At 52.6% G+C, this 18845-nt stretch overlaps 2 protein-coding genes across 6 annotated transcripts in view; both read right to left on the bottom strand.

Moving 5' to 3' along the window:
• Positions 1-5765, bottom strand: part of PPP2CB (protein phosphatase 2 catalytic subunit beta) — a 30009-nt gene extending 24244 nt beyond the window's left edge. The window contains exon 1 of the mRNA XM_072625492.1: positions 5579-5765. Coding sequence (XP_072481593.1) covers positions 5579-5680 — 102 coding nt within the window. The 5' untranslated portion in view covers positions 5681-5765. The remainder of the gene's footprint in view (positions 1-5578) is intronic.
• A 6131-nt stretch (positions 5766-11896) lies between these two features.
• The window catches only part of TEX15 (testis expressed 15, meiosis and synapsis associated), a 49893-nt gene continuing 42944 nt past the window's right edge, over positions 11897-18845 (bottom strand). For all 5 annotated transcript variants that reach the window (XM_072625489.1, XM_072625490.1, XM_072625486.1 and 2 more), the window contains one exon: positions 11897-14380. In XM_072625489.1, coding sequence (XP_072481590.1) covers positions 14343-14380 — 38 coding nt within the window. In that variant the 3' untranslated portion in view covers positions 11897-14342. The remainder of the gene's footprint in view (positions 14381-18845) is intronic.

Here is an 18845-nt window from a genome sequence, read left to right as displayed (position 1 = left end):
GAAGAGCACCAAGCTCTCATGTACTCATTACTCCAAGCACCTCTAAAAACCACATCAGAATGAATCCAAAAGGAGACATTAAAAAAAAAGGCACAGGGAATCATTTTTCTAGCCCAGGCTGGCACAGTGAGAGAGAGAGGTGTGCAGACACAGAGAGGGGGTGTGACCATTCTAGCACAATGCTTTGGTAGAGACAAACAGCTTGGAAGACCTAGGACTCACGATGATAGGGAGGTGAAGGTTTCAGAGGGCAGAATGAAGAAAGAAAGGTTTTTTGGACACGGTCAACGTGAAAATTTTGTTTTTGTAACGCAAATTTTGTTTCTATTTCACTCTTTATAGGGGGAAGGAAAGAAGGGTGATTTCTGCTGTTTCAAATGCAGAAAACTTTTTAAAAGAAAAAAGCCAACTGCCCACACCTCTTAGAGTCACACAACAAAGTAAAAAGGAAGAATCCACCTTCTGACAGAGATGCCCAAAAGAAAACTTCCAGGAACTTCACAGCCAAAATCGAGCTTCTACGGCAAAGAAAAAATAGTCTAAGAAACGAAAAAAAGGAGTCAGTCAATGGCACACAATTTAACAGCCCCCACAATGACAGAGCGGGGAGCTTGGGATATGATATTCCAGAGGTAATGAACATGAGCTTCCAGTCAGGAATCATCTACTGTACAATCAGTCCTACAGGGGCTAAAACGGATCTCTAATGACATGGGGGACTTGCAAGTATTCCTGGCGAAAAAACCAGCTCTGCAAAGAAACTGGGAAGTTCAAACCCAGGCATGAAAAACATAACAGGTAAACCAAGAACAACCAATTCTAAGAGAATAGAGGAGGATAACATGCTGAAATCTGAATATGAACTTGATTCATGAGTTCCTTCTGATCAGCAGAGGTCATTCAATGAGCTTGGAGCCCTGAGAGTGGCTCCACTGTGTCTTGGTGATCTTCAAAGTAGAAGGGAAAAAGGAGAATATAGCATGGGGGAAAGGCAAGAGAAGGTAGGAGAAAATGATCTTACATAACTGGGGTGTGTGAGTCAAGAAGAGGCGGGGAGCAGCTGACACCTGAACTTCCTCTCATCTGAACTAGTCAAAGGGAAGGACACCGTGCCTTTCAACACACAACTGAGTACAGAAATACATTTCACTCAAAAGGTAAACAAGTGGGAAATTAAATGGAGGCTGGATAAGCAAAATAATCTCTAGCTAAAGATGTACCAAAAAATATTTATGGCAAAGATCGGGAATCTGAGGGGATGCCGTGAACAGGCTGTGGTATAAAATTATGGTGGAATATTATTGTGCTGTAAAGAAATGAGATGCATGGTCTCAGAGAGACCTGGGAAAACTTGTATGAAGTGTTGTGGAATGAATTCAACAGAACCAGCAGAACAATTTATGTAGCAACAGTATGGGAAATAGAAGTTGGAAATAGGAACTCTGATCCCTAAAATGCTGACCCACAATTCCAGAGGGTTAGTAATAAAACAAGCCGCCTGTCTCCTGAGCCAGAGGGAAAGGCTATCGCAATGCAGTGACACATACCCAGTTTTTTAAATGTGGCCAATATGGAAATTTGTTTTGCTTGACTTCACACCTTTATAACAGAGGGGAGGGAGGGAAGACTTTTGCTGACTGAAAAAATAAAACTGTATTTAAAAAGAGAGAGGGGAGAATGGGGGAAGGGTCAAAAGCACAAACGCCCACCATGGCTACATCCAAAATGATCCATGTTCCTGGGGCTCGTCGGGCCATCGCCTCTATCATGGGAAGCCACACACTTTATCGAGTCTCTACAACACTCTGACTTCACAAGGGGGCTGCTGCTGGATCAAAGGTTCTCCTGGTTTGGCTCACTTCAGCTGGCAGGAGTTTACAGACCCTTCCCTGTGAGCGGTCAATCTTTACAACACAACGATATTCGATTCCATTCCTATACTGCATTTTGTTCAGCTCTTTCCCAGCTGATGTGAACCCCCTTAGTTTCCAGTTCTTTGCTATAGCAAAAAGACCTGCTTTCTATCTCTCCATCTACACATACAGTCTAAGGACATGAATATATATACATTTTGTACAGGTGGGCAGGCCCTTTTTCCGTTTCTCTGATTTCTTTTTGATAGGGATGGGTCCAGTAGTGGTACTGGTAGGTCAAAGGGTATGCAGTTTGGCGATTTCTGCTTGACGTTTAATAATGGGTTTGTGGTCAGAACACAAGTTAATGAAAACCATCCCTAAACCTACAGAAAACTGGCAAGAAGACTCCCATTAATGCCCCAAGATGCGGGGACTTCATCAAGTCCATGAGTACAGTCTCATCTCCATTGACCATGCCATGGGTATTGAATTGTATCTTGAAGAAGGGGCAGACTCCCGAGCATCCCCTCCCAGTCTACACCTGGGGTGTGCAACAAGTGATTGTTGGTATCAACAAAATGGACTAGGAGCCAGAGGAAGAGACAGTCAAGGAAGTCAGTACTTAGGTGATGGCCACCACCCAGGCCCAGGAGCCTTCGTTCCAGTTTCAGGTTGGAACAGGGACACCATGTTTGACAAAAGCTCAAAGCACCTCACTCAAAAGAGGGGGAGTCATTGGGAAGGATGGCAAGGCTAAAGACACACCTCTGCTCTGGACTTCATTGTATCACAAGCACCTGGTCAACCTCTCCAAGATGTCTGACACAAGACTGGTGGAAATGGTACATTACCAACTGGTCATGTGACTAGTGTTCTAAAACCAGATGGGGTGGATGGGAAGGAAGATGATGTCTGGCCCTGTCCCAGCTGAAGAAAGTCTGTGGAAACGAACTAGAAGTTCAGAGCAAGCAGGTCTCAAAGGAATATCAATTCTGTTAAATTAGAGATGTCAGACCACTCTGTCCAAGACGTCCATCCCAAGGTAGTAATGGCTAGTGACAGGGAGAATGAAGATCCTACGATGGACAGGCCACCTCTAGGTACACCCACAGGTCATCATCCTAAACAATCCAGGCCAAATCAGGGCTACCTGGCTACACCCCTGCTCAGGGTAGCCTCACTGCTGCCAGTGCTGGCCTGAAGGACAGACTGACTTTCATTCTGGCACCCTCCTGAGAGCTAGTATTGCTGCCACTACTGGCACAGTCCCAGGCAAGCCACGGGAGCGGAGAGCTTCTTGGATTATCCTCCTCTGGGTGGCTGCACTGTTCCTGGTATAAGACAGAGCCCGCTTGCGGCTGGCATCAAGGAAGAGGATTAGAGGGTTATTAGAGAAGCCAAAGTCACACAATCTGCCTAAAAAGTTCAACAAACATTCTGTCCACTGACGGCCACCCCAGCATCCATCAGCAGTGGGAGAAAGGTCTCAGAGCTGCTTGTCTCAGCTGACCATGTACGTTTAAGGGTAAGAGAACTGGTTAAAAACCCCTCCCAACATTGAACCTCACTGACGTGAAGGACAGCACACAAAGCCGGAGTCAGCCTCAGGCCTCAGTACCAGTCAGGCTACAGGGAGCCCTCAGCATGGCTCACAGGCTAGGCTGACACTACTGACATGGAACTGAAAGGGGAAAACGTGAAGAAGCGGCGTGGAGGGGGCAGGGAGGGGAGGTCGGACTGAGCCAGGGGGTGCTCCTCACTGACTCCGGACCCAGGAAAGGTCCCTGAGTCACCACCAGCCCAGACGGGAACCCAGACCTTCCGTTCCTTCGGTGCCTGGGAGTGCCACTGGCCAGGTGACCCACGGGTCTGAGACCAGGCCACCCATGGGTCTGAGACCTAAGGCCAGGCCACGCACGGGTCTGAGACCAGGCCAGGCCACGCACGGGTCTGAGACCTAAGACCAGGCCAGGCCACCCATGGGTCTGAGACCTAAGACCAGGCCACGCACGGGTCTGAGACCTAAGACCAGGCCAGGCCACCCATGGGTCTGAGACCTAAGACCAGGCCACGCACGGGTCTGAGACCAGGCCAGGCCACGCACGGGTCTGAGACCAGGCCAGGCCACGCACGGGTCTGAGACCTAAGACCAGGCCACGCACGGGTCTGAGACCAGGCCAGGCCATGCACGGGTCTGAGACCTAAGACCAGGCCAGGCCACGCACGGGTCTGAGACCAGGCCACGCACGGGTCTGAGACCTAAGACCAGACCAGGCCATGCACGGGTCTGAGACCTAAGACCAGGCCACCCACGGGTCTGAGACCAGGCCACCCATGGGTCTGAGACCAGGCCACGCATGGGTCTGAGACCTAAGGCCAGGCCACCCATGGGTCTGAGACCAGGCCAGGCCATGCACGGGTCTGAGACCTAAGACCAGGCCAGGCCACCCACGGGTCTGAGACCTAAGACCAGGCCAGGCCACGCACGGGTCTGAGACCTAAGACCAGGCCAGGCCACCCACGGGTCTGAGACCTAAGACCAGGCCAGGCCACGCACGGGTCTGAGACCTAAGACCAGGCCAGGCCACCCACGGGTCTGAGACCTAAGACCAGGCCAGGCCACCCACGGATCTGAGACCTAAGACCAGGCCACGCACGGGGCTAAGACCTAAGACCAGGCCAGGCCACGCACGGGGCTGACAGCACACGCACTCCTCGCCCCAAAGCCGCCCCGCCCTCACCTGGGCTCCGGGCACTCTAGGTCACAGGCCTCCTCCCCACAGACCCCGGCGCTCATCCGGGCGCAGGGGACCCTTCCTCAAGCAGCTCTCGGACCCGTGCCCAGGCTGCTCCAAACCTCCAGCGGCTCCGCGAGATCACTCATTCACTCAGCAAACACTGAGGCCCCAGTGGCCAGTCTGGGGGAGACGGCGGGCACCGAGGGTCCACAACTGACCCGGAGGGGGCGGGGAGGCCGGTTTGGGGGTCACACTGGACACCGCCGAGAAGCCAGAGCGGTCCGGGCCAGGAGCCACTCTGCGAGGCAGAGGGACGCTGCGGGGATCCGGGAAGGCTGCCGTGACGTGGACGGAGACCGCACATAAACAACTCGCTGGGGCCAAGCAACGCCAAGGAGGGCATCCCCACACGGGGAGGGGGGAGAGAAGGCCCCGAGAGAACGGCGCCGCCCCGCCCCTCCCCCTCCCCCTCCTCCTTCGGGCGGCCCCTCCCCCTCCCCCCTCTCCCGGCCTCCCCTCCCCCTCCCCCTCCCCCTCCGGGCCGCCCCTCCCCCTCCCCCTCCCCCTCCTCCTCCGGGCCGCCCCTCCCCCCTCTCCCGGCCTCCCCTCCCCCTCCCCCTCCCCCTCCGGGCCTCCCCTCCCCCTCCCCCTCCCCCTCCGGGCCGCCCCTCCCCCTCCCCCTCCTCCTCCGGGCCGCCCCTCCCCCTCCCCCTCCTCCTCCGGGCCGCCCCTCCCCCTCCCCCTCCTCCTCCGGGCCGCCCCTCCCCCTTCCCCTCCGGGCCTCCCCTCCCCCTCCCCCTCCCCCTCCGGCCGCCCCTCCCCCTCCCCCTTCCCCTCCGGGCCGCCCCTCCCCCTCCCCCTCCTCCTCCGGGCCGCCCCTCCCCCTCCCCCTCCTCCTCCGGGCCGCCCCTCCCCCTCCGCCTCCGGGCCGCCCCTCCCCCTCCCCCTCCTCGTTCGGGCCGCCCCTCCCCCGCCCGGCCGCACCTTCTCACAGAGCGTGCGCACTTGGTTCTCGTTCAGCTGCTTGCACTCGTTCAGCTGCTCCACCCACTGGTCCAGCTCCTTCGTGAACACCTTGTCCTCCATGATGGCGGCAGCGGCGGCGGCGGCAGCGGCGGCGGCGGCTGCGGCGGCGGCGGCCAAGGGGGCTCGTGCTGGACCCCGCCGGGCCCGGGCCCTGGCCCCGCCCCCGCCCCGCCCCGGCGCCGGTCCCGCCCGCCGTCGAGCCCCGCCACGCCACGCGAGCCCCGCCCCCGCCCCGCCCTTAGGGGGGGCGCGAGCCGGGACGGCGCGGGCGCGCAGGCGTGCCCGGGCGAGAGACGCGGCGACGGGGCCGCGCACGGAGGCGCGGGGGCGTGCCCGCCGGCCACCAACCCCTCCTGCGCGCGCGCGCCGCCCCGCCCCCTCCGCGGCGCGCACAGCCGCTCCCAGGGCCCACGGGCGGGGCCGAGCTGGGGGCGGGGCCGAGCTGGGGGCGGGGCCGAGCTGGAGGCGGGGCGCCACTGACCGGCCCGCCTGCCTGCCTGCCTGCCTGCCTCCCTACGGCCCGCCCGGGCCGACTCCGCCCTCTCCCGCAGCCCTCCTCACGCTCCCTGCCCGTCGGGGCCCGTCACCGCGGGGCACTTCCGCCGGAAGGAGACGAGGGAGGGGGCCGCACGCGAGCGGCGGGAGGGGGAAGGCAGGCGGAGGGAGCACGAGCCGGTACCGCTGGCCACAGCACCACCACGCGGCCGGGAGGAGGAGGAGGAGGAGCGGGAGGAGGCGGTGACGGCGCGGCGCGGCGCTGACCCCCTGCGTCACTGCGTGACTTGCGCCGCGGCGCCGCCCCTTGACGTCAGTCACTCCAAGGCCCTCTCCCACCCTGCGCGTCCCGCTCCGAGCGCGGGACCCCGCTCCTCGGGTCTGGGCCTGCGCAGGAGGGGCGGGCCGATCGGCGTGGTTCGGGTTCTCCGGGCCCGCCCCCCGCTCTGTCTCTCCCCCAATAGCCGCGGTCACTGCCGCCTGCCGCCAGGGGCGCTCTCCGGAGCTGTCCGAGGTAGCCGCAGATGCTCCGGGAGGTCGGCCCGGGTGCCACGCCCCCCTGCCCCGGACTGCGCTTCTCCCGATGCCCCGGCTTGGGGCCCGGCCTTGGACAGAGAAGCGGAAAGGCGAAGGCTCCGGAGGCAGGGCGCGGACTCCGTGTCCGAGCCCTCCGCTTTGTTCGGTTTGCTGTAGAGATGGGCACGGAAAGCTGGCGTTCGTGTGCCCGTTCTCGCAGCCTGGCGCTTCCGCTAGGTCTCGGGAGCGGAGAGGCGCGTCTGGTCCGTGGGTCCGTGGGAGGAAACACGCGGCGGCACATCCCGCCCGAGAGCGGCTCCTCCGACCCAGAGCGCGTGTAGACGTTTAACACGCCGAGGGTTTCTGCCCTCGCTGCAGGATTGGAGCCGGCGTCACGGTGAAGCGCCCACAAGGCAGCTCTCCGGGGGCGCAGTAGGGGCGAGACCAGGCTCGCGTGGGCACACGGACGCCCTGGGAGCTGTCGGGGAGCTGTTTAAAAAGTAACAGCGCATTGTAACTTTGTATCACGCTGTGAGGTCTGCAGATGATACTAAGCAGCCTCTGTCACCCTGGAGGCAGGCGCTGTCAGCCTCATTTTACAGATGAGGAAACTGAGGCAGGAAGATTAAGTGGGTTTTTTCTAGGCTATATTTAAACCGACTTTTCCTGACTCCAAGATCTAGCTGCCTCTAAGTCTTACCAACTGAGAGAAAAGGCAGCATCTAGAGTCCCTAGACTGACTTTTGCTTCGATAAACGGTCACTACCCAGCTCTCCCGAGGTCTTCTGCGTAAGCAGACTTGGTTACGGAAGTCCAGCCATGGACTACTTCTCCGGGAAGTGGCTTTCATTTCGACTTATCATGTCCCTAGGTCAGAAGGATTTGAGAAGCAGCGGCTAGATAGTCCTAGCCCAAGAACCCTCCAGGAGACTGGAGGAAGCATTGCCCAAAGACCTTCAAGGGGTCCCTGTGACCCAGCCTCCGCAGTCCCCGACCCTGCCAGCCCCTCCCTCCAGTCCCTGCTGACCACAAAGAAGGAAGAGATAGGGGAGCTAGAGCAGATCCAAGGTGCCACCCATGAGCCTTTGCAGTGATGGTTGGTCCTTGGGTTCATCTGAGGTTTTCCAAGTGGTTTGATGTCATTGTCTGCATTTTTCTCCTGGTTCTACGGATTTCCCTATGCATCGGTTCATTTAAGACCAAAGGACTTCCCATGTGTCTGGAACTGTCTTCATAACTTCTTAGGTAAAGAGGCATTCCATTATATTTATACAGCATAACTTGTCTGCTGTTCCCCAACAGATAGATATTCACTTCTTTGCCATCGCAAGAAGAGGTGCTATATACAAACTGTTAGTACCTAGGGGTCCTTTTCCTCTTTCCTTGATGTCTTTCTGGGTTTACAGAGGGCAGCAGGCACAGTTTAGTAGCTTTGGGGCCATAATTCCAAATGGTTTTCCAAAATGACTTGCTCATGTCACAGCTCCAACATGCATCAATGTACCTGTTTTCTCACAGCCCCTCCAGCATTTATTTTCCTTTATTTGTTACTTTGTCAGTCTGGAAGGTAAGAGGTAGAACCTTAGAGTTGTTTTAATTTATATTTCTCCAGTTATTCATGATTTAGAGCCTTCTTTCACATGGCTATAAATAGCTTGGATTTTTTTTTCTGAAAACTGCCTAGGCTTTCTTTCTAGACTGATCACCCATTATTCCCCCATACGAACTCTGCTCAAGCCAAATCGTGTTGCTTGCTGTTTCCCCTACACGCCAACCAATGCCTTCCCTCCATATCTTTGCACAAGACGTTCTATGCACATCAAGAAATCTGACACTTCCCACAATTCTGAGTCAATTTCAAAGCTCATCTCAGGGGCTACCTCCCATAGGAGTCCTTCCTTGTACTTCTGGGAAGAGATGCCAGTGCTCTCACCCCAATGTTACTTTTCATTGTACATATGTGCATATACACACATAGGTGTACATATCTATCTAATCTTACCTGTGTACTGTCTAAGCTTTCCCCTGTAGAATGTAAGTTTCTTTATGGCAGAGACCATTGCATTTTTATCTTCAAATCTCTAGTCTGGGACAACTCCTGACACACTGTTGTTGTTCAGTCGTGTTGGATTCTTCCTCACTCCGAGGACCCTAGTACACCAATGCTGTCCATGAGGATTTCTTGTCAAACTGACACACAGTAGGTGCTTCAAAAAATATTTGAGTTGAAATGAATTAAACGGATTAGAAGGCATGAGACTGGCCACTACTTCTCTTAAGGATCTAAGAGTAACCCCAAGGGGCTATCCTTCTAACAGTGCCACTCACGAGCCCCTGGTGGGGTGCTTCCTTTTAACAATTGGCCAACAGACTTAATTAGCTTTTAGAAAATGTATTTACTCAGAGTTTAGTAAGAAAGGCTGGCAAAATATAGTCCCCACCTCCAAAAACCTGGGGTACCCTCTCCCACAAATACATACAAGGCCATAAGAAGGATGGACTCAAACTTAGACTACAAGGGTAGTCACAATTAATTCATCCTTCTTGTGCTCTGTGGCCCCAAAGTCCTTTCTTAAGTTCACAGCCAGCCTCTTCGGTCTTTCCACATCCATCTGTCCTTCCTTCTTTGGGAAGTGTTGTTTCCTACTGATTTCAGGTCATCTCTTCAATCTCAGCTAGAGATAGTTGATGTTATTGGTCCAATCTTTCTGATGACATGGTCAATTGGAAGAGACAAGAGAGAAACTTTGCCCCCTCCCCCCTTTCCAATAGCAATTCCCTTTCAGTTGGACTTAGCTCCAACTCTCAAGATGGAATTCTTAGTTCCTGAACTTAGAGCCTACCACTGCTAGCTTGGTCCCCCAATAGAAAGACCACTGTTTTTATACATAGGCTGACAGGTATGTGTGATTCTTTTGGCCAATCAAAGCAGGGAGTGAGCTGCCTTCATCCATGACCAAATCTGCATAATGCTCCAAAATGACTTATTCACAACCTATGGTGGAGGTATAGAGGCAGCAGAGTACAGGGGACAGAAAGCTGTCTTCAAAGCTAGGAAGCCCCAAGTTCCAATCTAGCCTCTGATACATATTACCCACGTGACCCTGGAAGCCACTTTGTTTGCACAGAGGATCAAATGAGGTCATGAATGTTCAGCTCTTTGCAAGTAATACATAAATCTTATTATTATTTAACAAATAAAGGTGGTTAAATGTGATGCACTAGGGAGGGAGGGCCCTGGCATTCGCAGGTCTTTATTTAGAAAAGCTTCATACAGATCACACTGGAGCTGCATTTTAAAGAAGAGTTAGTCGTTGAGGGAAAGATGAGGAAGTAAAATCCTAAATATGAGGGACATCCAAACGCAGGTGGTGACTCAGCTGTGGGGTGAAGGAGTGAGGAGTCAAGGCTGATTCGAAGCTATGAGCCTGGGCTGTTGCAGGAAGCAGTAAAGTTCAGAAAATGGGTAGATTTGGGCGGGAAAGAGCCTCTGGCTGCTACTCTTTCCAAACTGAAAGTTACCTTGATTTACTTGGGTCTATAGGCCATCTATCCCTCCAGCAGAGGCCAGGGCTGTCCATGCTGTCTTGGTCTCCCAATGCCTGGCATGTGGGAGGCATTAATAAAGGTCTGGTCTACTGCCTTTCAGGAAAGGGGGGTCGAGCTGCCAGAATGCCCAGAGGAAAGTCACCAGGGATGATGAGTATGTGGGGAATGGTGAACAGCAGGTGCCATGTGTCGGGGGGTACAGTAGGAAGGGAGGTGGATGAGCCTTGAATGGCGTGCTGAAGAGACTATTTTATTTCAGATAGCTGGGCACTGAACATGTTGAGCCAGGGGAGGAGGGAAGGAAATAAAGGGAGCAACAGGCAAACTCCAAATGTTGATATTTTGTTGTGTTTCCCAAATACGTTCAAACTTTTAACATTTTTAAAAATTGTGAGTTCCAAATTCTTTCCTTCAGTCCCACCCTTTGTCCAGCCCTCGAGAAGGCATGCATGTATACATGTTGAGATCATACAAAACAAAATGAGCATTTCTTACATGCCCACTATGCACTAAGTACTGTGCAATGCATTTTACGTACATGATCCCATTTGATCCTAATGACAGCTCTGGGAAGTAGGTGCTGCTTTTATCAGTTTACAGTTGAGGAAACTGAGGCAGAGAGATTAAAACAGCTTGGCCTGTCACACAGTATATGTTAAAGGCTTCCAAATCGGTCCTCTCTGCCATACTAAGCTCTCCTGGGCTGTCTCCGTGCCATGACCAGCCATGACCAAACCCTGCTGCCAGCACACCAGCAATTCATTAGCCTCCCTGGTCCTTCCCCATCAGGACTTTGTACTCTGCCTGGTCCCCTGGCTCACCTCGAGTTGTCCAGAACAGGGCTGGCCCTCTCTCCCCTCCACAGGCCCCTCCTACTTTCCAGCTCCCATCTGTGTGCTGTCTTTCTGAGGGCAGAGAGCAAAAGGAACTGGGATGGGGGTGGGGGTGGGGAGAGGCTGATCCCACATACTTGAGAAGAAATGGAGGGACCCTATGGAAGGGTAGTTGGAGGAGCCTGGACATGGAAATTTGGGAGTCTTCCCCATTGAGGGGATAAATCTTTGGGGGGGAGGGATCTCCAAGAGGGTCTAAGCAGAAGAGACAGAAGCCATGAGGGGAGTGATGCTGCCTCTGTAGCCTAGGCGGCAGAGAGCATGGGAGAGGGCAAGGGTGTGATGCCTCACACTCTTACTGGCTATGTGACCCAGGGCTTGCTGATAAATGTTTAACAATCAGCTCTCCAGAAAAGAAAATAGATACACCGCAGTTTCATTGGCATAACCTTTTCTCCATTGCTTTCTTAAATCTAGACAATCAACAAAACAATAAGGAAGTCTCTATTTATAGGTTTCTGAGTCGTACATGCTCCGATAGCCATCAGGACAATGAGTGAGAGACTACGAAGTGTGAGCACAGCTTAGGCCAGGCAATGAGCCTTTCTGGGCCTCTACAAAAGGAGGAAACCAGGTCCATCAACTGAAGTCCCTCCTAGCTCTCAATCTAGGTTCCTGCTCCCAGGCTTGGCTCCCCTAATCATGTCCTCCAAAGAGGGGCAGGGACGAGACAAGTGCCCAGGGGAAGAAAGGGCAGTGGGTCCGGGGCTGGTGAGGCAGTGCTGGGAAGCAGAAGGGCACAGAGGAGGAGGCAGGAAAGCCAGCAGGCCAGCAGGCAGGCAAGGAGGCCCCCAGAAAGCACACACACAACTACAGACAGAGATCACAAGTTTTCTCCAGTTTATTTTTTTTCTCCCTGGAATCTAAAGTGTTTCCCAATGGGCATTTTCTCTTGCTTACACTTTCCTGCAAAACTTAATTTTGTTTTTTCACCGTAGAATGAGAAACATGAAGGGGGTGGGGAGGAGAACAGATATCTTGCACTTCACTCGGACTCTAATTCTAAGGGACAGCAGGGCTCTCACTCGCACCCTGTGCATCCAAATCACAGCAAGGACAAAAGTAAGACAAGTTAGGTGAGAACATGAAAACAAATGACTTGGGGCACAGCCTCAACACACCGAGAAGTTTGGAGGGGAGGAACAGAAGACAAGGATGGGCCAGCATCCAGCCAGCCACATGCAAACCACCTGACTCTGGGCAAGCCCCTTCAAACTGTTTTCTTGGGGGTTGTTTGTTCTAAAAACATAAAAAAAGCAATGGAAAAAATAACCAAAATCAGGAAGAGACTCTGGATTCTCAACCACATTGACCTGTCACCACCATGCCTTTATCACCGGATCAGATGGAAGCCAGGACATTTTTATGTAACTAAGATAGTCAAGATCACCATGAACCATGTACAGAGGGAGAAAGGCCTGCCCAGGCTTTCTCTGGGCTGGAGAGGTATTACAAATCCCAGGCCTGGTAAACCTCAACAAAAGAGCCACTGGGAAATGAAGTTGGTTTTGTAAAACATTAGCGAAAAAGGATTTTCTATTGCCTCGTAAGAGGTGAGCTTATAAAATCGTTTTGTCCTCGGTTCCCTGACTGGCTTTTGCTAAGTGGCTATTTAATGATTAATTGTCCTGACCAAGGAGTGTGGCCCTGCTTTAATGTTTCATTATTGTTGTATACTCATTCCCATCAGTGATGTTTGCTACAATCCATGGTTTCCCTTTAGATGTAAACCTGCTGGGAACAGAAGCTGGGGAGGAGGGACCAGAGCTTCTAAACACAATCCTCTTCCTCACCAGCTCTCAGAACTACTTTTCTCCTGTGGCACAAAAGATGCCAAAATAGGATGTGAGAAGGCATTCAGAAGCTCCGAAAGCATGGGTCAGATTCAGGCAAAGGCAAAAGAAAGGACAGGCTCCTGCCATATGAAAGCACAGGGTCTGTGGTCTGTTTCAGGCAAATGAAAAAAAAAAGATAGGTTCTTGCTATATGAAAGTTATAGGGTCAAGTTCAAGCAAAAGGGGGAAAAAGGACAGGCTCTAGCTATCCTGCTATATGAAAGCACATGGTCAGGATAAGGCAAAGGGAATAAAAGGTCAGGTTCATGCTATACTTAATGAATGCTGGAAGTAGAGGATGACCTCTGTATTCCACTTTGAGGAAATGGGGATGGACTGGGCTAGGATGCAAGGGCGGCCCCCTAAGGGCCTAGTGGCCAATACGGCTCCATGGCCACCCAGGCGATCTATTCCAAGGACAGGGCAGGCTTTTGTGGTCTGTGATTTTTAAAATCATAAAGAGGTATCTGGTGCCTAACACGGCATCCCACGTTATAGGATATAACATGGTCCCGGCAAGAGGTAATGGTGCCCTCTCTATAACTCTTTTCTCTCCTTTTTTCCTCCAATATTTGTTATAAATATTGTCAAACAGGTCCTAATCGGTGACTGAGAAACAGCATACTGCGTCACTCTGCCCTGGAAAAGACAGGGCTTGTCTTTAGTACGACGAGAGCAGTGAGAAACGTTTCAAACCTACAAAGTTACAAAAATAAATCTCTGCTCAGGGAAATACTGAAAGCACCAAAATCAGGGTCTCTAGAATAACAGTTAAACGTGTCCTAAGTACAAAGGTCCAGGATAGTCTTATCAAAGAAAACAGGCAAGGCCGGGTGTGGTGAATACAAAAACATCTAGCTGGTGATCGAGTCCTCTAAGAAACTTAAAAAGTTTGGACAATTTTGAAAGAAAAGAAATGTGAAGATCCAAGACGAGCCCACTGGACCCTTTTTGGCATTTGTTCTGAAAACAGGAAGCAAACCCGCTTTGGTTCTGAAAATAAATAAAGCAAGCGTGGGGAGGAGACTGAGGCACACCACAGACGTGCGGCCTTGGCTCCTGCCCGACTAAGAACCATCGGCCAAGGGGAAGGCCTGACCCCCTCCCCTCCCCCTGTGTCTTAGCTAGAGGGGCTCGCAGAGGAGAGGCCCGATCAAACTCAGCAGAAAAGGTGCACGGGAATGAACCTGGCTTTGGAAGATGGTACGCCAAGTGGATTTTCCTACTGCTTGATGGGTGAAATCCTTGGACTTAAAGTGCTCTATGGCTTCTCAATGTAAAACCACAGTGACGTAACTTGAAAAACGCATTAAATCGTTCAAAGACAAAACAAACGAAACGGGCAAATGCCCCCACCGCACCACCCCCAGACCCCCCCAAACCCTCCATGATGTCTCCTCTGTTGCTGCAGACAGACCTATTTTCAGAGCATTTTCAATGTCCATTCTGGAAAGATCCTTGTTGCCTGGGAGCTAAGGGGGGCAAAAAGAAGCAGAAACAAGAAAACAAAATGTGAGACATGAGTGACCCAGAGCAAAGGCGCGTCCCAGCGTTCCCTTGTTCTCTCGTCCCCTCCCCACAGATCAGGGATGGACATTTCCCTTTCACTGTACAGACCACAAAGTGCTGCCCCCGGGGCAGAGGGACCCCTTCCCTGATGGCGCCACAGGCACAATCCTTTCAATGACTTTTCCGAGAGCTCAGCTCAAGTCCAGAGGTCTAATGCACAGGTAGGGGGCGTTGGTCCAGTGACCACTGCCTCCTGCTTTGGGAATGGAGGCCACTAGGCAGTTATCAGGGAAGCTCTGTGCCAGGGACTGTGCTGAGGGCCTTTTACAGATACGATCTCATGGGATCCTCACCACCACCCTGGGAGACAGGCTCTGCGGTCCGCACCCCCATTTTACAGCTGGGAAGTAAGGAGGTGGCAGGCGATGGGTGTGGGAGAACTACACCCTCAGACTCGGCTAATTAGTTCTACGTTACTGTTTGAGAAGGGAGCATTGCTGGGATGTGGTTTTACAAAAGCATTAAACATTGAGCTCTGACTTGAAGGAAGTGAGCCACTGTCGCTGACTGAGAAGAAGTGGGGGTGACATGACTTGTCCTCGGCTTTAGGAAAATCACTTCAGTGATTCAGTGGGGGAGGATGAGGTGATGAAGGCCTGCACTGAGGGGTGGCCTCTGTCAAAGGGGCATCCCTGAGAGACGTGGTGAAGGAACAGGATCTGGGCATGGACCGCACGTGCCGGAGCAAGAGTGTGTGCCTTCTTCTTTCTCTATCCCCTCCTCATCTTCACCTTTGTCCACTGAGGGAACATGGCCTCTTGGACGGAGCTGTGGACTTGGATTAGGAAGATTGACCTCTACCACTGGTGAGGTATGCGACCTTGGGGAAGTCACTTAATCCCCTCTGCCGATGCCTCATCTGTACCATGAGTCACTTGAGGTTTTGAGCATTGCTACACTGAATCTGGGCTTAGGGGATAATGATACGTTGATTAAATTGGACCATCCTATCCATGTGCAAGGAATATCCCTCCAATTCACAAAGTGCAAAGGAACTTCATACAAACAATGCCTGGAAGAGAACCTGGCCATACCACAGGTCCCAGGACAAGGGGTTAGCCAGCCCTTGCCTCAAGGCCCTCTGACACCACCCATTTCACTTAGGATGAGTTTTCACCGTCAGCGAGCTCTTTCCTGACTTCAAGTCTCAATGGGCGTCTTGACTTCCCATCCTGAGCAGAACAGATTTAATGCCTTGTCTACATCACGGCATGGTCCTTAGAGGTCATTTTTCTCATGCCCCCTGGGGCTTCCCCAGAGCAAACCACCACAGCTCCTTTGACAGAGGAGTGTGGTAAGTGATACAGACTCAAGCCCCTTCTTCATCTCAGTTGCCCTTCTCAGGGTTTTTTCCATCTTATGTACCAAACTGGGCCACCCCAGCTTGACCCCTGCCCTGCAGAGGTGATCTGCCCAGTGCAGGGGAGGGGGCATCAGGTGGCCTCTGCTAACTCACAGTGGCAGCTCATCTAGAGCACCTTCCAAGTCCACAGATCCTGCCTTGGACAAATCTGTCTAATCAGGCCTCCCCACCTGGTACAGACCTCTGGGTCTGCAGTGTCTGACCCAGCTTGGGGTCAAGCACGGACTTGATGACATTCCATCCGCCCACACCTTTGATTCTGGTGCTGGAGGCAGCTGGCCAGCAGGCTGTGGGCCCTGAGATTCTGTTACTGTCAGTTAAGGTCTCCAGTTAGTCAAGTTCTTCTGGAATAAAGAGGGGGTTGGAGTCCAACTGTGCTTCCCTCCCTGGGAGCACGGCTCGGTATCGGTGTCATCTTGAGTCCAGAGTGGGAAGGGAACCTGCAGGTTACCTTGTCCCAGCCCCCTCATTGTACAGATGAGGAAACTGAAGATCAGGGAAGGTTCTCAGCACCAAGAGAACAAAGACACGTTGACCTTCGTCTGCCCTGCTCCTGCCCACAAAGACACTCAACTTCTCCAGGTAAGCATGACAGGCAGAGCCTGAAACCTGCGGCATACACCCTGGCATTACAAAGCCCTTCTGGGCTGTAAGGGAATCTCCCAGGATGCTCTCACCTTCCCAGCTTAGCCCAAATGATTTGAGGTGTCCCATAAAGGGAGTAGCAATCTGGAATATCACAGAATCCCACAGTTGGGAGGGCCCTTGGAGACACCTCAGGGGGTCTCCTTCCTCACTCTTTCTTTGAAAACAGATGCCATCAGACAAGGGCACAGGGCAGTGACTCTCACTTATTTGAGGCTAGATGAGTCACCCTGCTGACTCGCGATCCATCTGTGCTCATCCACAACTTTCTTATTAGCTGCTTCCGGGGCACATCCACACACAATCATTTTTGGCACCCAAGAGTGGGGCATTCCTGAATTCCATCAGGTTAGTATCAGCCCACTGTTGTCCACCATTAAAACCTTTTCTGGATTTTGATTGTATCATTCAGTGTATGGAGCTGATTAATATGCCTTTATCCCCAACTTCTCTAATAAAACAGTTAGCACCACTGAGCCAGCGGCGACTCCTGGCGCACTCTGCTGGACCAGGAACGGTTCTGTGGGCACAGCTATCGTGTGGTTCTAGGTTCACTTACGGACACGATCATGGTCTAGTCCACACCTCCCCTGTTGTCTACAACAATACCACGAGATTCCTGCATGGGACACGAGGAACTGAGTAACGCGCCGCCTGTGGCTGTCTGCCAACAATCCATTAGTATAGTAATGCTGTCAAACAAGGGAATGCGGTGACCAAGCCTGACCTCCTCCTAATGCTCACAAGCTTTTGTTTTAATGATCTGTTATAGAAGGTGCCAGAACTGACACAGGGCCCAGCCAAGGAGAGAATCCACCTTCATCATTTTCTTGACCATTGAGATGACTTGTGGCAAGTGCTCCATCCTCCGTGTTCCTCAGAGATCCCAGAGGATAGCTCAGGAGTAAATTCTGGGGTTCTTCCAAGGCCCGGCGTAGTCCGGCCTTGTAATCAAGAGCAGCCGGGAACCTGCTGACCAGCATCTCTTTAGGTATTTGGGGTATTGATGTCCTTGCCTTTCTAGTCGTCTGAGAATCAATGATAATTACGACAAAAGCCAGACAGTTGCTAAAGTCACTTGGTCCCTTAAAAAGAGCCTTGAATTTGGGAGTCAGTAAATGACAGTCTCTCCGAGTCTCCATGAGTCCTTCTGAAGAACCCAGGGGGATAACACGATGACGACATGTTATGCCACGTTGCATCTCCAATCACCACAGAGAAGCATGAGGGCACGACAGCGCAGGGCCTTCCACCCCAGGAGACAGGCCATCCCCTCACTGCCTCTTCCTTTTCTTCTTCACTGGACTCAAATCTGATGGCACAACCAGAATTTCTGAAAGCTTCTTGGCTCTTTGGAGCCCTCAACCATGGGACGTCCCCCATCTCCAGTTTGACCGCAAGGACAGTTGCCATCCCGAGTCCAAGGGCACACGCCCTCCTGCCTGACTTGCTGGTATTTACCATTGTGGACCTTCTGCTGGGCATGGTCTCTGGCTCCCAATGCTTCAGCTTTATCCACCAGTTCTTAATGGCTAGAATCAGGCCCAGGATAACGGGCCTCCTTTACATTCTTTGGAGTAAGTTATTTAATGGAAATAAAAAAACTGAGGAGAAAGGGAGAAGCACAGAAACAGAGAGACAGAAAAATGAGGGAGAGATAGGGACAGAGAGAGAAATGGAGAAAAGAGGACAGAGAGTGAAAAGATAAGAGAAAGACAGAAAAGATAGAAGGACAGACAAACTGACAGAGACAGAGAGGGAGGGAGAAAGACAAAAACAGAAAGGAGGGACAGACAGAGAAAGGGAAAGGGAGAGAGACAAAGGCAAAGAGGAAGGAGACACAGAGAGATGGAGAAGCAGCAAGGTTACTGAGGGAGGTCTGGGCAGTTACAGCCTCCACGTGCCCACCCATCAGAACCACACCTCCTTGGGGTCCTCACTGAGGGAAGAAGGACGTCACATCCCTCCCTCCTACCTGGTCAAAGATGTCCCCTGCCACGTTTCTCCCACCCAGCTCCTGGCATTCCATGCTAGTGTCCGCTGTCTTGAGGCTGCAGGCTGCACAAGGCCTGCATTCTCTGTGCTTTGGCTCATGGCTGGTGTGGGTCCTGGCCCTTCCCATTGAGACTCAGGGTTCCTGTTCATGGCAGGTGACTCGCTCATTCAACCCCTGGGTTCAGATCCTCTGATGTCTCTTGGAGCTCAAGGAGGCCCACAGGGAAGGAATGCTGAGGGGACAGTGGTTGCCAGAAAGCCACTGGCTGTTTTTTAGAAGTCCAGTGGTAGCAAAGAACCGGAAAGCAGGAAGTGCCTGTGAGAGGAGAATGGCCAACCAAATGGTGCTGCATGGATGTACAAAA

This window comes from Notamacropus eugenii, chromosome 7 (assembly GCF_028372415.1).
Source record: "Notamacropus eugenii isolate mMacEug1 chromosome 7, mMacEug1.pri_v2, whole genome shotgun sequence".
Classification (NCBI taxonomy): Eukaryota; Metazoa; Chordata; class Mammalia; order Diprotodontia; family Macropodidae; genus Notamacropus; species Notamacropus eugenii.
Note: the sequence above shows the minus strand (reverse complement) of the source record. Positions and strands in the feature narration are given on the sequence as shown.